The sequence below is a fragment of the Anomaloglossus baeobatrachus genome, chromosome 2 (assembly GCF_048569485.1).
Source record: "Anomaloglossus baeobatrachus isolate aAnoBae1 chromosome 2, aAnoBae1.hap1, whole genome shotgun sequence".
In the NCBI taxonomy this organism is placed as follows: domain Eukaryota; kingdom Metazoa; phylum Chordata; class Amphibia; order Anura; family Aromobatidae; genus Anomaloglossus; species Anomaloglossus baeobatrachus.
Genome location: NC_134354.1, coordinates 94,986,903 through 95,007,993, shown reverse-complemented (window position 1 = coordinate 95,007,993; position 21,091 = coordinate 94,986,903). Strand labels below are relative to the sequence as shown.

At 47.2% G+C, this 21,091-nt stretch overlaps 1 protein-coding gene across 2 annotated transcripts in view; it reads right to left on the bottom strand.

The window, feature by feature from the left end:
- Positions 1 to 21,091, bottom strand: part of ASPA (aspartoacylase) — a 44,759-nt gene that overhangs the window by 8,179 nt on the left and 15,489 nt on the right. For both annotated transcript variants that reach the window (XM_075335179.1, XM_075335180.1), the window contains 2 exons: positions 10,353 to 10,548; positions 2,933 to 3,026 (listed from right to left, as the gene is read on the bottom strand). In XM_075335179.1, coding sequence (XP_075191294.1) covers positions 2,933 to 3,026; positions 10,353 to 10,548 — 290 coding nt within the window. The remainder of the gene's footprint in view (positions 1 to 2,932; positions 3,027 to 10,352; positions 10,549 to 21,091) is intronic.

Below are 21,091 nucleotides of genomic sequence, written 5' to 3'. Positions count from 1 at the left end.
GCATCAGTTGAACCAAACGGCATTTTATTGCACATAGTTTCACAACAGGGTCAATGCACGAATCTTGTAACACTCAATCACAATTCCTGCCGGGGAAAAACTGTTCCTGTCTTCTCTTCTCAGGGGACCTTGCCCGGCTACTCTAGTTTTCTTCACCTGGGCTCCCGCTCCGGCTACCGCAGATTTGACCCACACAACTCTGTTTCACCGACTAGGACACTTTCCTTCTCCTTTCTTTTGCTAGCTGCCACCATAGCTCCCACACTCTGCCCCCGTTGCTCCTTCTCCCCCGTCACGGAATCAACTGACTCACTAACCTCTCACCCTCCCCCCTAAGCTGTCGGCTCCTCCTCTCTCCTGCACTGTTTCCCGGGCTCTAGGGGGGGAAAACCCATAAACACAGTAAAACACAATTAAAAGTTTTTAACAACCCCAGCGTGGGGTGTCTTCAGGGGGGGGAAACTGCGCCTCCTTGTAAGGGATCCGTCCACCCCTTACATATATATTCACTGATCTCTACGATATATTTGAAACAAAAAATTATTTTGTGGAAACAAGATACCAAGCAGATTCTTTTTCACTTAATGCAATATTCTCATTACTTTCTATGTAGAGGTATTCAAGAAAAACAATGCCTCACTGTACATATCATTAAATACAAGCTATGTGTGCAGTGCTTACTAAATTATGATTTAAGCTGCCCTCAATCCGACCACTGTGCTAAGAGTTTGTTTTGGCCCCGATGAACATTAAAGAGCAACCAGCCTTAAAGGGAACCGGTCAGCAGATTTGGTGACTATAAACTGCGGCCACCACCACTAAGCTCTTATACATCATTCTAACATGCTGAATATAAGAGCCCAGGCCGCTGTGTAGAATGTAAAAATCCCTTTATAATACGCACCTAAAAGGTCGCTGCGGTGGAGTTGGGTCATATGGGCGTCTCCGTTCTCTGGTGTCGGCGCCTCGTCTTTCGGCCATCTCTGTTGCCCTTCTTCTGAAGCCAGGGTGCATAACGCGTCCTATGTCATTCACACTCGTCAGCATTGAGGTCCTGCGCAGGCGCACTTCGATCAAGGTATTGTAGTGCGCCTGCGCAGGATCGGCAAGTGTGTATGACGTAGGACGCGTCATGCACACAGGCTTCAGAAGGAGGACGAAGATGGCCGAAAGAGGAGGCGCCGGTACCGGAGAACGAAGACGCCCATATGACCCAACTCCACCACAGCGACCATTTAGGTAAGTATCATAAAGTCATTTTTACGTTCTACACGGCGGCCTGGGCTCTTATATATAGCATTCTAACATACTGTATATAAGAGCCCACTGGTGGTGGCCGCAGCTCATAGGCCTCAAATCTGCTGACAGGTTCCTTTTAAGATCATTTCTCATAAAGATGGGCTCCTGTGTTTTTTATGAGAGTGGATGCCAAAACAACATGATCAGTTGGTGAAAGACTGGATCCTGCTGGATCCCTGGACAACATCTGTAGTAGAAGAGTCAGGAAACCCCCATGCATATTAGAAGATCAGTGATCCCATAAAATCTAATTTATCTATCGTGTATAGTGACCTTATTTTGGAAAATACCTGTGTGGTACCTTGGCTGATACATACTCTCAATGTTGTGCTGCCATAAAGTGTACAAAGAGCCATAGAATAGGGTGTATTGTGAGTAATAAAACCTATTGTATAAGGCCTTCACACTGATGAAAAAAATATACATTCTAAAATCAGCCACAGGGACAGAAATTCCTACTCTGTTGTTCACTGTCCCCAGCTGTGACCCACCCCAGCCAGTGTGTATGCGGTGAATTTGTGGTGCGTGTGCATGATCGGGTGTGTGTGGGGGAGGGTGTGCTGTAATGTGGGACATACAGTGTGTGTGTGTGTGTGTGTGTGTGTGTGTGTGTGTGTGTGTGTGTGTGTGTGTGTGTGTGTGTGGACAAACAGCTTCCAAATAGGTGCGGTGACAATCAGGGTAATACTTTTGGGTTTGACAGCAGCTATGAATTGACAGCTGGCCTCAAGTCATCAAGCCCAGGGGTTAGTAATTGGATAGGGTCTATCAGACACCCCATTGCTATCACGGTAAGTGTAAACTTAAAAAAACAGAAAAGACACACACGGAAAAAAAAAACATACATATACACATATATATATATATATATATATATATATATATATATATATATATATATATATATATATATATATATATATATATATATATATATATATATATATATACATATATACATACACACACACACATATACACACACACACACACACACACACACTAATTTGAAAAATAATAATTATTATAATCTAAAGAATATCAGCCCCCAGCTGTCTGTTTTACCTTGGCTGGTTGTGTTTTTTGTTTTTTTAAATTATTAAAATAAAATTACAAAAAAAAAAAAATTTTTGATAACCATCCACGGTACAGCAGACTGCTGCAGTGTGCAGCTAGCCGGCTTTCCCTGCGCTGGTTTTCAAAAAATAGGGGGGACCCCACGTCATGATTTGTTTTATTTATTGCCTATCCATATGTTTGCAGGGCAATTGCCCCCAGTTTGCTTCCTTTTGCAGGCCCCAAACCCTTACTATGACCAATTTACAGCACAGAAGTTCGGGTCTCCTTTGACTTATATGGGGTTTGGAGTTAACTCCAGGTCCCAAACTGAACTTTTAACTAAACTCTCGCTGAACCAGAACTTCCATGGGTCTGCTCATCCCTAATTTTTAGTTAATTTCATTCTGTAGTGTGCAATAGACAGTGCAACACAACGGCTATAAAAGGCAAACAGTGCATAATTGTTAATAAAACCTAATTGCAAAAATTATTTTGGCTCACAATACATGCATTTAAGTGAAAAAAAAATTGCCCCCTGAAACATGTACTTTTAGAAGAGCCCAGGATCACTTACCTATAGGATGCTTTGCTATTGAGCGAGTTGTTGCATATTTGACTCCAGGATGTTCAATTAATAACACAGAACAAGGTACAGGAGCCATGGAAGTCTGTGGTACATAAGAAAAAAAACCCCAAAAAACTACAATTATATTACAAAGACGTATCTAATATGGCAAATTAAATAAAAGAAAATCCCAACCTGAACCCTGCCCTTTCCATGTCAACAAAGGTCTCAGTCATCTTGAAATATTGTCTATGTACCTTTTTTAGAAGCATTTGTGGAAGAGAAAGTACACAGCAAAAAAAGGCCCCGATTATTGCATTCGCCCCTGTGGCGCCCCTGACCTGGTCAGGCACCACTGAGTACTGCACCCATGCTGGGGACAGTACAAACAGGTAATCCAGAAGGCTGACCGAGGTGTGACTACACAGGCGCATAGTGATCAGGTCTCACACATGTACCTTTGAGAGGACCCCTGGGGATCCCAGGAGGGGGCAAAGCCTTCACCTCCACTTGAGGAGTGGAGGGGGCGGAGCCTCCATCTCCACTCAAGGGGTGTGGTAGAGAGCCTGGTTGCTAGGTGGCGTAGGCAGGCACAAGGGGAAGAGAGAAGGAGGAGTAAACAGTCTGAAGCAGAGTGTGGAGGAGTGAGGAGCATGGAAGTGGAGCTCAGACAGGAGAGGAGGAGTAGTGAGCCAGTTTAGTGTGCAGCTCAGGAAGAGCAGAAGCAGACCCTGGAGCTGTTGCAGTCTAACAGCGTCCGCGCAGTGACTACCGACGGGGGAGAACGGTCACCTGGTAGTGCTGCCCGAACACCACACACAGCTGGAGAGAGAGCAGCGTAGTGGAAAGTACGGAGACTGTCAGGGAGTACCAGGCCCAAACGGGCGGCAGATCCCGATGCGGGGATAGATCCACCTTTCCTTGCTAAACCTGCCGGTGTGGGGCCCTTAAAGCCCACGCCACAACACCACAAAAGCCGCAGCCACGTAGCCACAGTTAGGGCCCATAGTTCACAGGAGGCAAGCAGCTGGAGTGATCTGGTCCAGGCGACAAGCAAACGGCAAACAAACGAGGGGAGCAGCTACTTCCCTGGGTGACCCCCATAGGGACTAAAAGTCGGGGTTACCACAAACCACAGAAGGGCTAAGGAAGGCGAGTCGGTAGCCACCCTCATCAGTCAGCCTGAAGGATACCTGGTTCCAGCCTGGTTCATCCCAGCTACGCCCGGGTTACTCACCCTGCCACCTTCTGTGAGTAAAACCCCTGAAAGACATTCTGCTTGTGTGGAGTTATTCTGCGCCTTGTGGTTCTACACACCTACACAGGGCCCTGGGGCTTGCCTCACTCTCAGGAGGCTATTACAACTGGCTGCACCCACCATCAGCCCCAGGCATCCCTTAATCTGCAGTGGCGGTCCCCACTGACCGCAATTCTGAGAGTGGCGTCACGACAATCCTAAAAGAAGGTTTCCTACCTGTGACAAGATCCAGCTACGTGGAGTCCCTGAAGGTAATGCACCGACACAGCACTTGTGGGGCTTCACATCTGGCGTCACGAACAGGATAAGGACTAGACCTGTCCAGACAGGTGACCATGTGCCTGGGCGGTCCGCTTGGAAAATTGGAAGCGCCGCCATATTGCCACCATGAAAAGCGCGCTGAAAAACAACAGCAGCCCGCGCTGGGAGAAGTTACCGCCCACGAAGAGGTGTGGCTACCCAGAGATCCCCTGCAGAGTTCTGACCTCGCAAGTGAAGAGAGCGGAGGCGTTCAGAGACGTCGGGACAGAAAGGGAGCCAGAAGCCTGCTGCTGGAAGAGGCAGAGCAGAAACTGAAGAGCCTGCTACTGGAGGCAGCGACGAGTCCACTGCTGGGAAATCGTGCAGAAGAAGGCGCAGAGGAAATGGCGTCTGAACGCAGAAACCCAGAACCAGGCTCCGCTGCCTGGTGGTATCGGGAGCTTGCCCAGTTCTGCGACCGACTGGAGACCCGGGTCGTGGAGCAGATCAGAGAGGAACGCATGGAGCTTCTGGAGATGGCTGCCGCGGTGCAGGCCTATGAGGAAAAAGCTGCGCGACGAGTGCCAGACCGGACGGCGACGACTCAGACCCCGATGATACCACCGATGGGTGAGTCCAGTGTTGATCCTGCCAGCGCGAGTGCCCCGACCCCTGCTGCCACGCCCGCGGTCCCTGAAGAGGCGCCCGGCGACGCTGAACCAGGCCGCAGCCACGCCAGGTGCGGCCCGCCAAGCCCAGGCCGCCGCAGAGATGCCCTGCCCGGCCCGCAAAGATCCGGCTGCCGCCGCGACCCTCATCCACGCCGCAGGTGTGACGCTGACCCAGGCCGCCGCCATGCTAGGCCCGGCCCGCCAAGACCCCACCGCAGCAGCGACGCTCATCCACGCCGCAGGCGAGGTGCTGAATCAGGCCGCAGCCACGCCAGGTGCGGCCCGCCAAGCTCCGATCGCTGCAGCGACGCCCAGCCCAGCCTGCACAGATCCCATCGCAGCTGCGACGCCCATCCAGGCCGCCGCAGCGATGCCCTGCCCGGCCCGCCAAGAACCGGCCATAGTAGCGACGCCCGCTAAGACTCCAGCTGCGACCCTGATTGAAACTGCAACGCTGATCCAGGCCGCCGCCATGCAGGGCGCGGCCCGCCAAGACCAGGCCGCCGCCATGTCAGGCGCGGCCCGCCAAGACCAGAATGTACCACTGTTTACCCCGGCCTGCAAGGCCAGAGCAGACACCGCTCCCCAGTCTAAGGAAGTCCCTGCTAGGAAGTCCCTGATAGGAGAGGACCCCGAATACTGGAAGCTGAAGGCTGACCTAGAGGCCCAGTTCCCACAGGAGATGGTGGATCGGTACCTGCTCCCTCCGCACACCCCCAAGGCGACTTCTGCAGCAACCACGCCAAAGAGTCCCCCGCCCGGGCCTGTTGATGACCACCCATCCCCGGCGCTGCCACAACAGGAGTGCTCCGAAGAACTAAGGGGGAGAGGAGGCCAGGAAGCTGAGGAACTGACCCCGGAGCCATCAGCAGTGGATCCATGCCCTGCGCCAGAGATGCTGCCGTATTCCCGCTGGGATGAAGAAAACAACAGGTGCCGCAGCCCTACAGGCCCAAGCCCTGGTAAGGAGGAATCTGCGTAAAGTAAAGAAAGAAGTACAGCAAGTTACAGTTTTGACCAGTTTGCAACGTTAATGTTTAAGAAATGCGCCCACATGAACTAATGTGAGAAACCCATGAACCTTAAGGCTATGAACTGGCTATAGCCACAAACTCTCGCAGTGTAAATAGTTACCCCAGAGGTACCACCACCAGAGCCAGCCTGTTTAGGGGCTTGGCTCGCCTGCAACCAGGGAGCATGTCTGTTTATGGGGCCTTGGCTCGCCTGCAACCAGGGAGCATGCCTGTTTATGGGGCCTGGCTCTCCACCACAAAGAGGGTACCTGGTCAGCACCAACCGTGAAGGCCGCCTCTGGATCCTGCCAGAAGTGGCTGAAGGCGCGGCTTCACCAGGCCAGGTATGCCCTGAAGACCACTAGACCATGAAAGCCGCCTCTACATCCTGCCAGAAGTGGCTGAAGGCGCGGCCAATGGGAGAGGAAGATTGGAGGAAAGGTCTGGGGAAGTGGATGGCCCAGACCTGGTTACCAAAAGAAACCGGTGACCTGCCTCCTGAAAGGGGTTTAGGGTGGGTTAACGGACTTGTGGGTGGAGGGTGGTGATGTATGGTACCTGGTGGTTTTAAAAGTTTTACGATGTTTTACTGTTTTATGCATTTTAAAATGTTGTCTTGCAGCCCGAGGACGTGCTGGTGATAACTAAGGGGGAATGTGGCGCCCCTGACCTGGTCAGGCACCACTGAGTACTGCACCCATGCTGGGGACAGTACAAACAGGTAATCCAGAAGGCTGACCGAGGTGTGACTACACAGGCGCATAGTGATCAGGTCTCACACATGTACCTTTGAGAGGACCCCTGGGGATCCCAGGAGGGGGCAAAGCCTTCACCTCCACTTGAGGAGTGGAGGGGGCGGAGCCTCCATCTCCACTCAAGGGGTGTGGTAGAGAGCCTGGTTGCTAGGTGGCGTAGGCAGGCACAAGGGGAAGAGAGAAGGAGGAGTAAACAGTCTGAAGCAGAGTGTGGAGGAGTGAGGAGCATGGAAGTGGAGCTCAGACAGGAGAGGAGGAGTAGTGAGCCAGTTTAGTGTGCAGCTCAGGAAGAGCAGAAGCAGACCCTGGAGCTGTTGCAGTCTAACAGCGTCCGCGCAGTGACTACCGACGGGGGAGAACGGTCACCTGGTAGTGCTGCCCGAACACCACACACAGCTGGAGAGAGAGCAGCGTAGTGGAAAGTACGGAGACTGTCAGGGAGTACCAGGCCCAAACGGGCGGCAGATCCCGATGCGGGGATAGATCCACCTTTCCTTGCTAAACCTGCCGGTGTGGGGCCCTTAAAGCCCACGCCACAACACCACAAAAGCCGCAGCCACGTAGCCACAGTTAGGGCCCATAGTTCACAGGAGGCAAGCAGCTGGAGTGATCTGGTCCAGGCGACAAGCAAACGGCAAACAAACGAGGGGAGCAGCTACTTCCCTGGGTGACCCCCATAGGGACTAAAAGTCGGGGTTACCACAAACCACAGAAGGGCTAAGGAAGGCGAGTCGGTAGCCACCCTCATCAGTCAGCCTGAAGGATACCTGGTTCCAGCCTGGTTCATCCCAGCTACGCCCGGGTTACTCACCCTGCCACCTTCTGTGAGTAAAACCCCTGAAAGACATTCTGCTTGTGTGGAGTTATTCTGCGCCTTGTGGTTCTACACAGGGCCCTGGGGCTTGCCTCACTCTCAGGAGGCTATTACAACTGGCTGCACCCACCATCAGCCCCAGGCATCCCTTAATCTGCAGTGGCGGTCCCCACTGACCGCAATTCTGAGAGTGGCGTCACGACAATCCTAAAAGAAGGTTTCCTACCTGTGACAAGATCCAGCTACGTGGAGTCCCTGAAGGTAATGCACCGACAGCACTTGTGGGGCTTCACACCCCCATTTTAAACACAAATATATTTATATATATATATATATATATATATATATATATATATATATATATATATATATATATATATATATATATATATATATATATATATATATATATATATATATATATACGCACTATAGTTATCTTTTCTCTTGTGTGTCTTTTTTAAGTCACTTATTCATGTATTTTATTTCTTCTGTGTGACATTGTGGGTGGCGTTTTCTTTATTTTCATGACTCTGAAAATTGTAGAATCACATTGAAGGCTTCAAAACTATGAATTAAAACATGTGGAATGAAATAATTAACAAAAAAGTGTTAACTGATAATATGTCTTCTATTCTAGGTTCTTCAAAGTAGCCACCTTTTGCTTTGATTACTGCTTTGCAGATGCTTGGCATTTTCTTGATGAGCTTCAAAAGGTAGTCACCGGAAATGGTTCTCACTTCACAGGTGTGCCCTGTCAGGTTTAATAAGTGGAATTTCCTGCCTTATAAATGGGGTTTGGACCATCAGTTGTGTTGTGCAGAAGTCTGGTGGATGCACAGCTGATAGTCCTACTGAATAGACTGTTAGAATTTGTATTATGGCAAGAAAAAAACAGCTAAGTAAAGAAAAACGAGTGACCATTATTACTTTAAGAAATGAAGGTCATTCAGTCCGAAAAATTGGGAAAACTTTGAAAATGTCCCCAAATGCAGTGGCAAAAACCATCAAACGCTACAAAGAAACTGGCTCACATGAGGGCCGCCCCAGGAAAGAAAGACCAAGAGTCACCTCTGCTGCGAAGGATATGTTTATCCGAGTCACCAGCCTCAGAAATCGCAGGTTAACAATATCTCAGATTGGAGACCAGGTCAAGCAGAGTTCTAGCAGCAGACACATCTCTAGAACAACTGTTAAGAGGAGACTTTGTTCAGCAGGCCTTCATGGTAAAATAGCTGCTAGGAAACCATTAAGGACATGCAACAAGTAGAAGAGACTTGTTTGGGCTAAAGAACACAAGGAATGGACATTAGACCAGTGGAAATCTGTGCTTTGGTCTGATGAGTCTAAATTTGAGATCTTTGGATCCAACCACCGTGTCTTTGTGCGACGCAGAAAAGGTGAACGGATGGACTCCTCGTGCCTGTTTCCCACCGTGAAGCATGGAGGTGGTGGTGTGATGGTGTGGGGGTGCTTTGCTGGTGACACTGTTGGGGATTTATTCAAAATTGAAGGCATACTGAACCAGCATGGCTACAACAGCATCTTGCAGCGGGATGCTATTCCATCTGGTTTGCGTTTAGTTGGACCATCATTTATTTTTCAACAGGAAAATGACCCCAAACACACCTCCAGGCTGTCTAAAGGCTATTTGAGTAAGAAGGAGAGTAATGGGGTGCTACACCAGACCTGAACACAATCGAGATGGTTTGGGTGAGCTGGACCGCAGAGTGAAGGCAAAATGGCCAACATGTGCTAGGCATCTCGGGGAACTCCTTCAAGACTGTTGGAAGACCATTTCCGCTGACTACCTCTTGAAGCTCATCAAGAGAATGCCAATAGTGTGCAAAGCAGTAATCAAAGCAAAAGGTGGCTACTCTGAAGAACCTAGAATAGAAGACATATTTTCAGTTGTTTCACACTTTTTTGTTAAGTATTTCATTCCACATGTGTTAATTCATAGTTTTGATGCCTTCAATGTGAATCTACAATTTTCAGTCATGAAAATAAAAAAAAAAACTCTTTGAATGAGAAGGTCTGTACTGTAGATCTGAATTTTTGTGACCTTTTAGAGGAACATGGGAATTTTTACATAAAATGAAAATAAATAAATAAATAAATAAAAAAATAAAAAAAAGGTTGAAGGCAAAAATAAGCATTTTTTACTGTGCGTAAAATGTGCTGTTGGGATGAATTTGGTGCTATAAAACATCAAATACAACAAAAAAAGATAAAGTGACTGTAAAGATTAAAAAAAAGATAAAAAAAAAAATAAATTTCAATTGCGGAATTAAGCCTGAAACAGTGATACCCAATGCCCTCCCACCAAACCCTCAAGCAACCAAACACGTAATAGCATATAATATCGGACAGTTCTTTTCCACTCTGTCCCTTTACAAAGGCAAAGGAGACATGACCATCAAGATAGATTTCCCCAAGTGGAAAGTACAAAGGGAATTCTGTGTAGTGTAATACAGGGAATATTGAGGATCAAGAGGTCCACCCTGAACGCACATGTATTACCTATTACACAGTCATGGAAGGAAATATCTCCTTTGTATCTGACAAATCCAGGTAAAGTGTCATAGCCTCATGAATAGAGATCATGAAAAGCAGAATACTACAACCTAGTCTCTTGCATGCCCAGTGCCTATATGTATCTCTGATCTCGCCATTACCTGAATGTAATTACACATCTGTATAGTGAAGTCATCTCTTGAGTTCTCGAGGATGAGTGTGGCTCCCATGTGAGCTGTGGTGTTGTGCAGGTCCAGTATTACATCATAAGCATCTTTACTCCCCTTTGGTCCAAATAATGAATTGATATTTTGCGCTTGTTTAATTTCATAAGGTATTTTTCCTGCACGATCATTGCTGCAAAATGAGAAGAGCTATGTTTTATCTGAAAAAAATTATTATTCCCCCTATGTACAAAACTTACTTCATTACTGTATGCCAAACACTACTACCTAGACTGATACTTTAATGTAAAAGTGGCCTGAATGAATAGAAAACACATTTTCAGGTCAGTACCTCAAGTGCTTCCTCTACTTACTAGGCCTCATGCTAATGTCTGGAAACACGGACATGTGAAGGGGGCCTCAGGCTGTCATAATTTTTTACAATATTTAATGCTGGTTATGTTGTAATTGCCGATAGGGTATGGTGTTTTATTGATCCCCAAGTTTATTGCTAATGTGTGTTGTAGAGCAAAGTATATTGTGTAAAGTAGAAGAATAATAAGAACGTTTTAGATGAAGGCTTAGTGCAACGTAGGGACAAGTGAGCAGGAGAGGGTTAAGTGGTAGTAAATAGAATTTGCTGGTTAGGATGCAAGAGCCAGGTACCTTGGCCGCATTCCACAGCAAGTGCACCAGGGGTTAAAGAATAGGTTTAGCCCCTGGGAGGAGTTTGTAAAACAAGTAGGTGGGACAGAGAAAAGTTAAGAGACCATGGCTGCTTGAGGAAGAAAGTGAGATGTGGCACAATCCCCCTATGGGCAGGTCCCCGTGGTCAGTGGGACTGCTGGGCGAACATAGGGGTATGCAGGACCCTGAGGAATGAAACAGTAGAGCTGGGACCCTAGGTCATGGTCAGGGTTTGCTCATTCTGCTGGGTGAGAACGCAACCGGTAGAAGAAACAGCAGTACAGTATAGACGTATACAGAAAGCGTTGAACAACATGAAGGAAGAGAGGAAGAATTTGAAATTGCTGTAACTATATGAAGAACCAGTAAAGTTGTGTTAAGGAAAAAAGACACCCTAATTATTGTCGTCTCCTTGCTTGAATCTGATCCCACAGAAGAGAAGGAACTGAAGTAACTCCAGTGGCAAGTAAGTGAACTAACCCCAGATGTCCACAAGACCTACAAGCTGCATGTAGCAGGGCCCGGAGGCTGCACTTAGACACGACACAGACCACGACTACTGTGCCCCTTGCACAGATTTGCTTAAAGAGATAATTATCTAGACTACGATGGGCAGCTGATAAGTCTTTGGCTTTGTGATCTTTTTTTGTTTCTATGGTAACAAATCTTATATCACATGAAAGCCTTGTGTCCAATAGTTTTTCAAAATTTTGTGTTTGTTGCTTATGGCAACAGTGTCCTACGCAAGCGGGAAAACAAAATGGCGGAGTCTAAATGGGGCTTTACACGCAACGACATCTCTAACGAGATGTCGCTGGGGGTCACAGAATTCGTGACGCACATCCGGCCTCATTAGCGACGTCATTACGTGTGAAATGAAGGAACGACCATTAACGATCAAAATTACTCACCTAATCAATTATCGTTAAGAACTGGGTTGCCAAATTTAAAACGGGCCACTTCAGCACCAATGACGAGGACCGTCCTGGACGACCAAGAGTGGTTGTTGTTCCGGAGATCGTCGATGCTGTGCACAACCTCATACTGGAGAATCAACAAATTTTAGCTAAAGCAATAGCAGACATCATGGGGATTTCCTGTGAACATGTTTGTGCCATTGTCCATGAACACTAGGACATGAGGAAGCTATCTGTAAAGTGGGTTCCCAAATGTTTGACAACAGATCAGAGAAGCATGCGAGTGAAAACTTCCCGGTCCATTTGTCAGTGTTTCCAGACTGATAAGAACTTCCTAGATCGTCTGGTCACTATGGATGAGACCTGGATTTATTTGTATGAGCCTGAAAACAAGGAGCAGTCAAATGAGTGGAGGCACAGTGGTTCTCCTCGTCCAAAACAGTTCAGGGTGCAAAAATCAGCCACTAAAAGGTGATGGCGTCTGTGTTCTGGGATAAGGAGGGCGTGCGGCTAGTGGACTACCTTCAAGCGTTCCACCATCAGTGCAAGATATTACATTGAACATTTGGACCAATTGAAGGCAGCTCTGAAGGCCAAAAGGCGCGGCAAGCTATCCAAAGGAATCTTGTTCCTGCAAGACAACGCCTCCACTCACACTACACAAGCAACCACAGCAAAACTGGCAGAGCTGGGCTTCCATCTGGTTGACCACGCACCTTATTCACCAGATCTAGCTCCCTCAAACTATCCTGTTTCCAAACCTGAAGAAACACCTGAAAGGAACCAAATTTCACACCATTTCTGATGCCATGGCTGCTACGGATACCTTGTTTGAGGCACAACCGAAATCCTTCTTTTTGCTAGGCTTACAGAACTTGGAATACCAATGCAAGACGTGTGTTGACATCAGTGGAAAGTATGTGGAATAAATGTAAAGTTTCATCATCTATCTCGTTTCTTTCTGGGTAAAGCCAAAGACTTATCAGAAGCCCCTCATATTAGAGCTGGGTGAGACGATCATATAAATAACAGCACTCAGACCGATGTTAATCAATCAGGCAGTGCGGATGACCATTTTGTTTCATGGAAAGGATCCGCCTGTGAAAAATCTCAGCATGCTGAGAATTTACTCTGAAATAGATGAGACCCATTCAAGTCTGAGTGCAGGAAAACAAAACAAAAAAAGCAAAAACAGAAAACAGTAATGGCATCCAATTTCCAAGTCCCCCTTTTCTGTTTTTTTTTTGGTTTTTTTTTTAAATATAATACGCTCATGTGCATCTATCTGGCCTTAGATGTCTATCATCCCCCCCCCCCCCCTTCCCCCCGTGTGGCTGGAACATTCCTGGCAATGACAGAACATCTATTCAGCTCATGCCAAGAACAGACCCCAGGAACAACAGGCGGGAAGACTGAACAACAAGTGTCAGAGCATGTGAAGAGCAACGTTCTGTTGCCCGACCTGGAAGGCCGGGCTGGACGCTGCACATTCTCTCTCTTACATGGAGGCTGCAATCACACACACAGGTTGTGATCGTTTTTGCAACCAAATTCTGGAGCGAGTCCAGAAAACAGTGACAGTGTATAAACACAGCCATATTTTATATATATATATATATATATATATATATATATATATATATATATATATATATATATATATATATATATATATATATATATTATAATAAATATATATATATATGGAAATATATATATGTGTGGGTATAATATTATATATATATATATATATATATATATATATATATATATACACACACACGGCACAGGAGGAAAACATGTACATGAGCCGCCCACCTGCAGCGGTTGCCTCAGGGACTTCACTCCACCTTCCGGGATGCCACAGGGTCTGCACGTTGGTATTTCTGGCAACAGGTATGTCAGGTTACTTGTATCTGAGTTGTGACGCCACTCACAGTTTGCGGTCAGGGATATGGGTGACCGCCACTGCAGTTTTAACGAGCATCTGGGACTGATGGAGTCTGCAGTTAGATGGTGTGGCCTCTTGTGAGTGAGGCTGGCCCCAGGGGCTCGGGTGTGTAGAACAACAGGTTCCAGAATAACTCAGTCTCAGTCCAAAAATGTCTTGTAACTTGTTTTACTCACATTTGGTTGTTATTGTGAGGTACCCGGGCGATGCTGAGATTAACCAGGTGAAATCAGGTATCCTTCAGGCTGGTCTAAGGGTAACCGTTAGCTCGCCTTCTTAGCACTTCTTGTTTCGGATAACCCCTGACTTGTAGTACCGTGGGATTCATCCAGGGAAGTCGCTACTGCCTTTTCTCCCCTTTCTGGCCCGTTTGCCGGCAGCATGGACCAAGTGAGATAGCTTCTGGCTCGATCCCTCTTACTGGCTCCCTCGTTGCTGCTGAGGCTCGGACTCTGTATGGTTGGTGAGGTACCTCTAGTACCCTCACCGGCAGGTCTAGCAGATCAGTAAATGGACATCCACTCTAGGGACCTGTTCCCCGTGCGTGCCAAGTCCCGAGGAGTCCCTGTACTCGACCGACTGACTCTCTTCAGCATCTTTCAGACTGACCCTGTGGCAACCGTTCTCCCCCGCACCCAGTTACCACACGTGCAGGGTCTGACTAGTGTCTGCACTCGACTGCGTCTACCAGCAGACTGGCTCTCCTCCTCCTTTTCTGTTAGCCTCTGCAACCTTGGCTTCCAGGCCCTCCTCTACACCCCTTGCTGAGATATGGAGGCCAGCCCCCTCTATGGTCTGCCCAAGGGTCCCCTGTAAAGGTGTGGGAGACCTGGTCACTATGTGTCTGTGGCGTACACACCCTATTCCAGCCTTTAGGATTACCTGAAAGTACTGACCCAGCATAAGTGCAGTACTCAGTGGCGCCTGACCAGGTCAGGGGCGCCACATACACATCAAGAACTGCATCTGACATAATTGGTAATCAATCAAATCAAGCAGTTTATCCCATTAGATATCGTCTACATATTACTATTGATGACAGCCTGTGCCTTTCACATGGGCAGACTAGGTTCCTGGCAATGATAAACAACAAGTTATCCCCTATTCCATAGATAGGGCATAACTTAGTGATTGCAGGGGGTCCGACTGCTGGGATCCAAGAGGTCCTGATAAAGGAGCTCTTGCAGCTGGTTCTGCGGAATTCTGTCTTGAAGGGAGCGGAGGTGCATATCTTCTACTTATTTTCTATTCATTGTCTATAGGACTGATGAAGAAAACCCAAGTACAGCTCTCCACTATTCCCAGCAGTCCAATAGACAATGAGAGTAGTGAAGATTGGGTATGCACACTTCCACTTTATTCAAGAGGAGGCTCTGAAGAACAGGTTCTAGAGCTCCATTCCCAGGATCACACATTCAAAAAGTTATAGTATAGAGGATAAAATATAAATAATATGTAGTAAGTTGTCTTATCTGGGACATGTATCATAAATCTATAGGACATGCCATCATTGTTCAATAAATGTGATATCTCCTCTGACTCGCTTGACTGAATTATATGGAAGATCTGAAATTGCCAAGCATGTGGCGCACCCATGGGGTCGGAGGTTAGCCGATACCGGGCCGTGGTTCTTCTCCTGGGTCGCCACAGTGGCCTTGCCTGGTTCCATGACTTTGTCCGGTGTCAATAAGGGCTTTGGGATGGGGATGATGGAGGTAGTGGTTCGTGACGCCACCTGTGGTGTGCGGCCAGTGTGAGCCGCCGCTGCGGTTGCTTTCTCTTCTGGGGCAGATGGTGATGCAGCTCTGGTGTTTCAGCTCTCCATAGGTAGAGCTAGGCCCCAGGGAGGACGATGGAGGTAGTAGTGCTCGCCTATGGCGGAGGGGCGCAATGGTGAGGGTGCCGTTCAAGTTCTCTTTACTCACTGAAGTCACTCTGCCCTTTGTGTGCCATATCCCGCTGTGATCGGCCTCAGCCGATACCAGATACTTTGCAGGTCAAGTCCGATGTTTCCTTCTGCGTGTCTCCTTTCAATGGTTTCTCTCCACCTCAGCTCCTGGGCCGTGGAACAGTTCACGGGTGCCTTCGGCACTCCCACGAACCTTGGGATCCACCTTCCTTCCTAAGAACCCGGGTCGAGCTCCCAGATCCAGACCACGGGCCCCGAACTAGCCGTGTCCTTTCTTGCTAGTTCTTGAGTCCCTCCAGACGCTTGCTGCGCTCGGAGCCAACTTCTGACTGACTTCCCCTGTGGAAGTCCTGCCTTCCGGACTCCTGAACTAGTGGGCAAAAGGTCCCATACCTAATGATGGCCACCCCAGTACCTACCCTACCCCGGTCCCAGTGGTAGTGTGGCGCCCCTGACCTGGTCAGGCACCACTGAGTACTGCACCCATGCTGGGGACAGTACAATACAGGTAATCCAGATGGCTGACAGGGGTGTGGAACACAGGCGCATAGTGATCAGGTCTCACACATGTACCTTTGAGAGGACCCCTGGGGATCCCAGGAGGGGGCAAGCCTTCACCTTCACTGGAATAGTGGAGGGGGTAGAGCCTCCATCTCCTCTCAAGGGGTGTGGTAAGAGAGTCTGGTTGCTAGGTGGCGTAGGCAAGAACAGGAGAGGAGGGGCAGTGAGTCAGTTAGAAGGAGAACTCCAGAGGGCTCAGTGAGGAGCAGACCTGTGGGGCTGATGCTGTCTAACAGCGCCCGCGCAGTGACTACAGACGGGGGAGAACGGTCAACTAGGAGTGCTGCCTGAAAGCCAGCTTCAGCTAGAGAGTGCACGGAGTGGGAAGTAAGGAGACTTCTAGAGAGCACCAGGCCCAACCGGGCGGCAGATCCCGAAGCGAGGATAGATTCACCTTTCCCTGCTAAACCTGCCGGTGTGGGGCTCTTACAGCCCACACCACAACAACCAAAAGCCGCAGCCACGTAACCGCAAGTAGGGCCCATAGGTCACAGGAGGCAAGAGGCTGGAGTGGCCTGGCCCGGGGAACAAGCACACGGCAAAACAAGAAGGGGAGAGAGGCTTGGAGCATCTTCCCTGGGTGACCCCCATAGGGACTCAAAGTCGGGGTCACCCCAAACCACCAAGGGCTAAGGAAGGCGAGTTTGTAGTCACCCTCATACAGTCAGCCGGAAGGATACCTGGTTCCCACCTGGTTCATCTCAGTTACGCCCGGGTTACTCACCCTGCCACCTGAAGTGAGTAAAAACCCTGAAAGACACTCTGCCTGTGTGTGGTCATTCTGCGACTTGTGGTACTACAGCTTTACAAAGGGCCCTGGGGCTTGCCTCACTCTCAGGAGGCTACTACACCCGACTGCACCCACCATCAGCCCCAGGCGTCCTCTAACCTGCAGTGGCGGTCCCCTCTGACCGCAAATCTGAGAGTGGCGTCACGATCAAAACCGAAGATTCCCTACCTGTGACCAGATCCAGACTAACCGTGGAGTCCCTGAAGGTATTGCACCGACACTGCATCAACGACACCTGCGGGGCTTCACAGTAGAGCTCCCGTGTTATGTGTTGGATGAATGTTTTGGTGGTGGTTACCGGTGACTTTTTCCGTATCCGAGATGAGCACCGCACCTCGGGTGAGGTGCAGTACCCGGTGGAGCCTGAAGCCCCAGGGGCGCCACACATGCTTCAGGTGACACTGTTCTATATGCAGCATAATACAATGGACTTTTAAAGTGAACCTGTCAGGTGCAATTGTGACACCCAGGGGGCAGAAGGTCCAGGTCAGGTCTCGTACCTGTTTACTCAACACCTGGCCGCTGCGGAGGTCTGGGATGTTGCGGTGGCCCGCCCAGTTTCGTGCCCCGAGGTGTACACCAGTAGAAGGGGGATGATGAGGTGGAGGTTAGGAATGTCATGACGCCACCTGAGGTATGTGGCCAGGGAATAGCCGCCGCTGCTGTCGCCATCCTCCGGGGCTGATGTTAGTAGCAGCCGGGATGGTATCGCTCCCCACAGGTGGAGCGATCCCCGGGGGAGGATGATGAGGGGAGTAGTAATGGCGGTGGCCGTGGGTGCAGCGGCGCCAGTAATAAAGTCCAGTTGGCTGCTGTGGTTCCAGGTGTCTTTACTCACAGTTGTTTAAAATGCCCAGTTGCTGCTGCAAAAACCCTTTTCACCGCTGTTATGGGCCCCGTGGATCTTGGATAAGTTGGAAGAAGCCAAAAGGTGTTTATAAAAAAAGTGTTCTTTGCAAGGTTTGTCCTTCCAGCAGTGAGAAACCCGGGCTGTGCGTTCCGCTACATGCCTAGGCCCCAGAAAAGAAGAAGAAGAAGAAGATGGTGGTGGTGTCGTGTCGCCAGAACTGATGTCCCGGGTAGACTGACTAGTGATGGTGTAGAAGTAAAAGCAACTTTACACAAAGTGGAACCCGCCCCCCAGGTGGTTGTCCTAGTGCCTGGGAAATTCCCATGCTTCGTGATGGCCAACCCACTGCCTATCCTAGTCCAGCTCCCCAGTGAGAATGCTCCTAAGCTGAATGTAAAGTGTAAATGTGGAACACCAGTGATTAACCCCCTCCTTACCCAAGGCGAATATCACACCCAAAACAAGGTGCAATACTCTGTGGCGACTGGAGCCGCAGGGGCGACACACAATATGCACCCATACCCATGAGAACTCTGGGTGCCTATGGCTAATCCCTGCCTAACTGTCCCTGTATCTAGTAGCATAAATAAAGAGATCTTTAGAGAAAGTATTTCTAAATATCCCATATGATATGTTATTTAGCGCGGGGACTAGTCGCAAAGTGTTAGTTCCTACCCTCATTCCGCCCTCTTAGCACACCCACAGGGGTATACTAACATGCTATGCAATACCCATGATCCAGCGTCATCATCGGCACTGACGCGCATACCTGTGTCCATTGCATCGCCTTAGAATGCTGCTTAGGATCAGTGCACATGATTAGAAGTCCCCGGACTTTCCATCTTGTGCACTACACCAGTTTGAAGCTGGGAAGTGTACACCTGGCTTCATAGCCCCCCATGACCGGAAGTCTGGGGACTTCCAATAATGCGTACTGAAATGAAAACCAGTGTCGACTGCAGTGACAGCAGAGAGGTGAGCGACCATGGCTCTGACGCTGCACATTCATTATGATGTAAGCACGTCCACACGGGCGTACTTACTTGCTAAGGGGACCAAGTAGCCAAGGGAAGTAACGCCCTTGCGACTAGTTTCTGCGCTCATTAGTGTATCATAAATGATCTTTGGATATACTTTTTCTAAAAATCCCTTTATCTATGCCACTATAGGCTGGGACAGATAGGCAGGTATTATAAATATGCACCCAGAACCAGAATTTAGAAAAGTTAAAAAATCTAACTGAAGAAATAAAACATCTTGAGCAAAGACAAATAAGAAAACCTAACACCATCTTGGAATCTAAACTCTTAGAATTGAGGATTAAGCTTAAATCCTGTTTAATTGAGGATTATAACAGAGTTATAAACTTCAGTAAAACTAATATGTATCATTCAAACAATAAGCCAACTAAATTTATGATGTCAAGGATAAAACAGCAAAGAGTTAGAAACAGAATTATAGCTGTAAACAATAAGCATGGTCAGCTATGCAAACATCCAAAAGATATTGCAGAGGCATTCGCTGACTACTACCATGACTTATATAATCTAAAAGACTGTACTTTACAAACGCAACCTTCGCAATCGTTAATTAATTCTTTTCTAGATAAAGTTAATTTACCTAAAATTGAAGAAAATGATTTAGAGGTTCTGAACAGGCCCATCACAAATAAAGAAATAGAGACCATTATTAAAAATTTAAAAAATGAAAAATCTCCTGGCCCCGATGGCCTAAATAATGAATATTACACAACATTTCAAAACATTTTAATACCCCACCTAACCAATCTTAATAATTATATATTATCATCAAATGATATTCCCGAGGAAATGTTAGGGGCAAATATAATTATGCTGTTGAAATCAAAGAAAGATCCTATGGACGTTTCGAACTATAGGCCAATTTCGCTTATAAATACGGACACGAAAATTATTTCAAAATTAATTGCAAATAGAATCCAAACTATAATCCCAGAAATAATTAATATGGACCAAGTTGGGTTTATCAAAAAGAGACAGGCTTCGGATGCAACTAGAAAACTGATCAAGCTAATTGACCATATTAACAAAGAAAAAGTTCCTTCTCTGTTTCTTGCATTAGATGCAGAGAAGGCATTTGATAGAATCCATTGGGGCTACTTGGATGCAACTTTGGAAAAATTTGGATTCATAGGGCAAATTAAAAATCTCATATCCCTTCTTTACTCCAAACCCTCAGCTCAAATTTACGTTAATAATTATATTTCGAGAAAATTTCCTATTACTAATGGTACAAGACAGGGCTGCCCACTATCGCCACTTCTGTTCGCCTTACTTATGGAGCCTCTAGCAGAGTATATTAGAATGGAAAATAGAATTAAGGGAATTAATACTAATTGGAAACAGTATAAACTGACCCTTTATGCGGATGATATTATTTTATCAATCACAGATCCGTTAGAATCTCTAAGAAATATTGAAAAGGCCTTACAGGAATTTAATAATATCTCCTACTACAAAATTAATAAACTTAAGTCACAAATTCTTAGTTTCAATTTAGATGACAGCCTAAAAGATGCTATCAATAAAGAATTTAACTATTCCTGGGGGGAAGGTAGTGTACCTTATTTAGGTATATTGCTTTCTAATAATTTAAATAAAATTATACCCTCTAACATGAAACACCTTCTTGCTGCTCTGGACAATGTCCTGAAAGCTTTAAAAATAGAAAAGACCTCATGGTTTGGGAAAATATCATCATACAAAAGTATTATTTTGCCAAAAATTCTATATACCTTTAGATGTTTACCCCTTAATATCCCCAATAAGTGGTTAGGAAAAATTCAATCTCAATTACAAAAGTTTGTCTGGCAAAGCAAAAAGCCTAGAACCTCTAAAACCATACTATTTAAACACAAACTGAAAGGTGGCCTGGGTGTGCCTAATATACAATCCTATTACCTAAGCAACCTAGTAAAACAAACTCAGTTTACACTATTAGAGAACCTTGACAACAGTTGGATGTCTCTTGAAAAATCCACCACCTGGAATAAAAATAAAAAAGACTTACTCTTAGCTTATCTGCTTAGAACA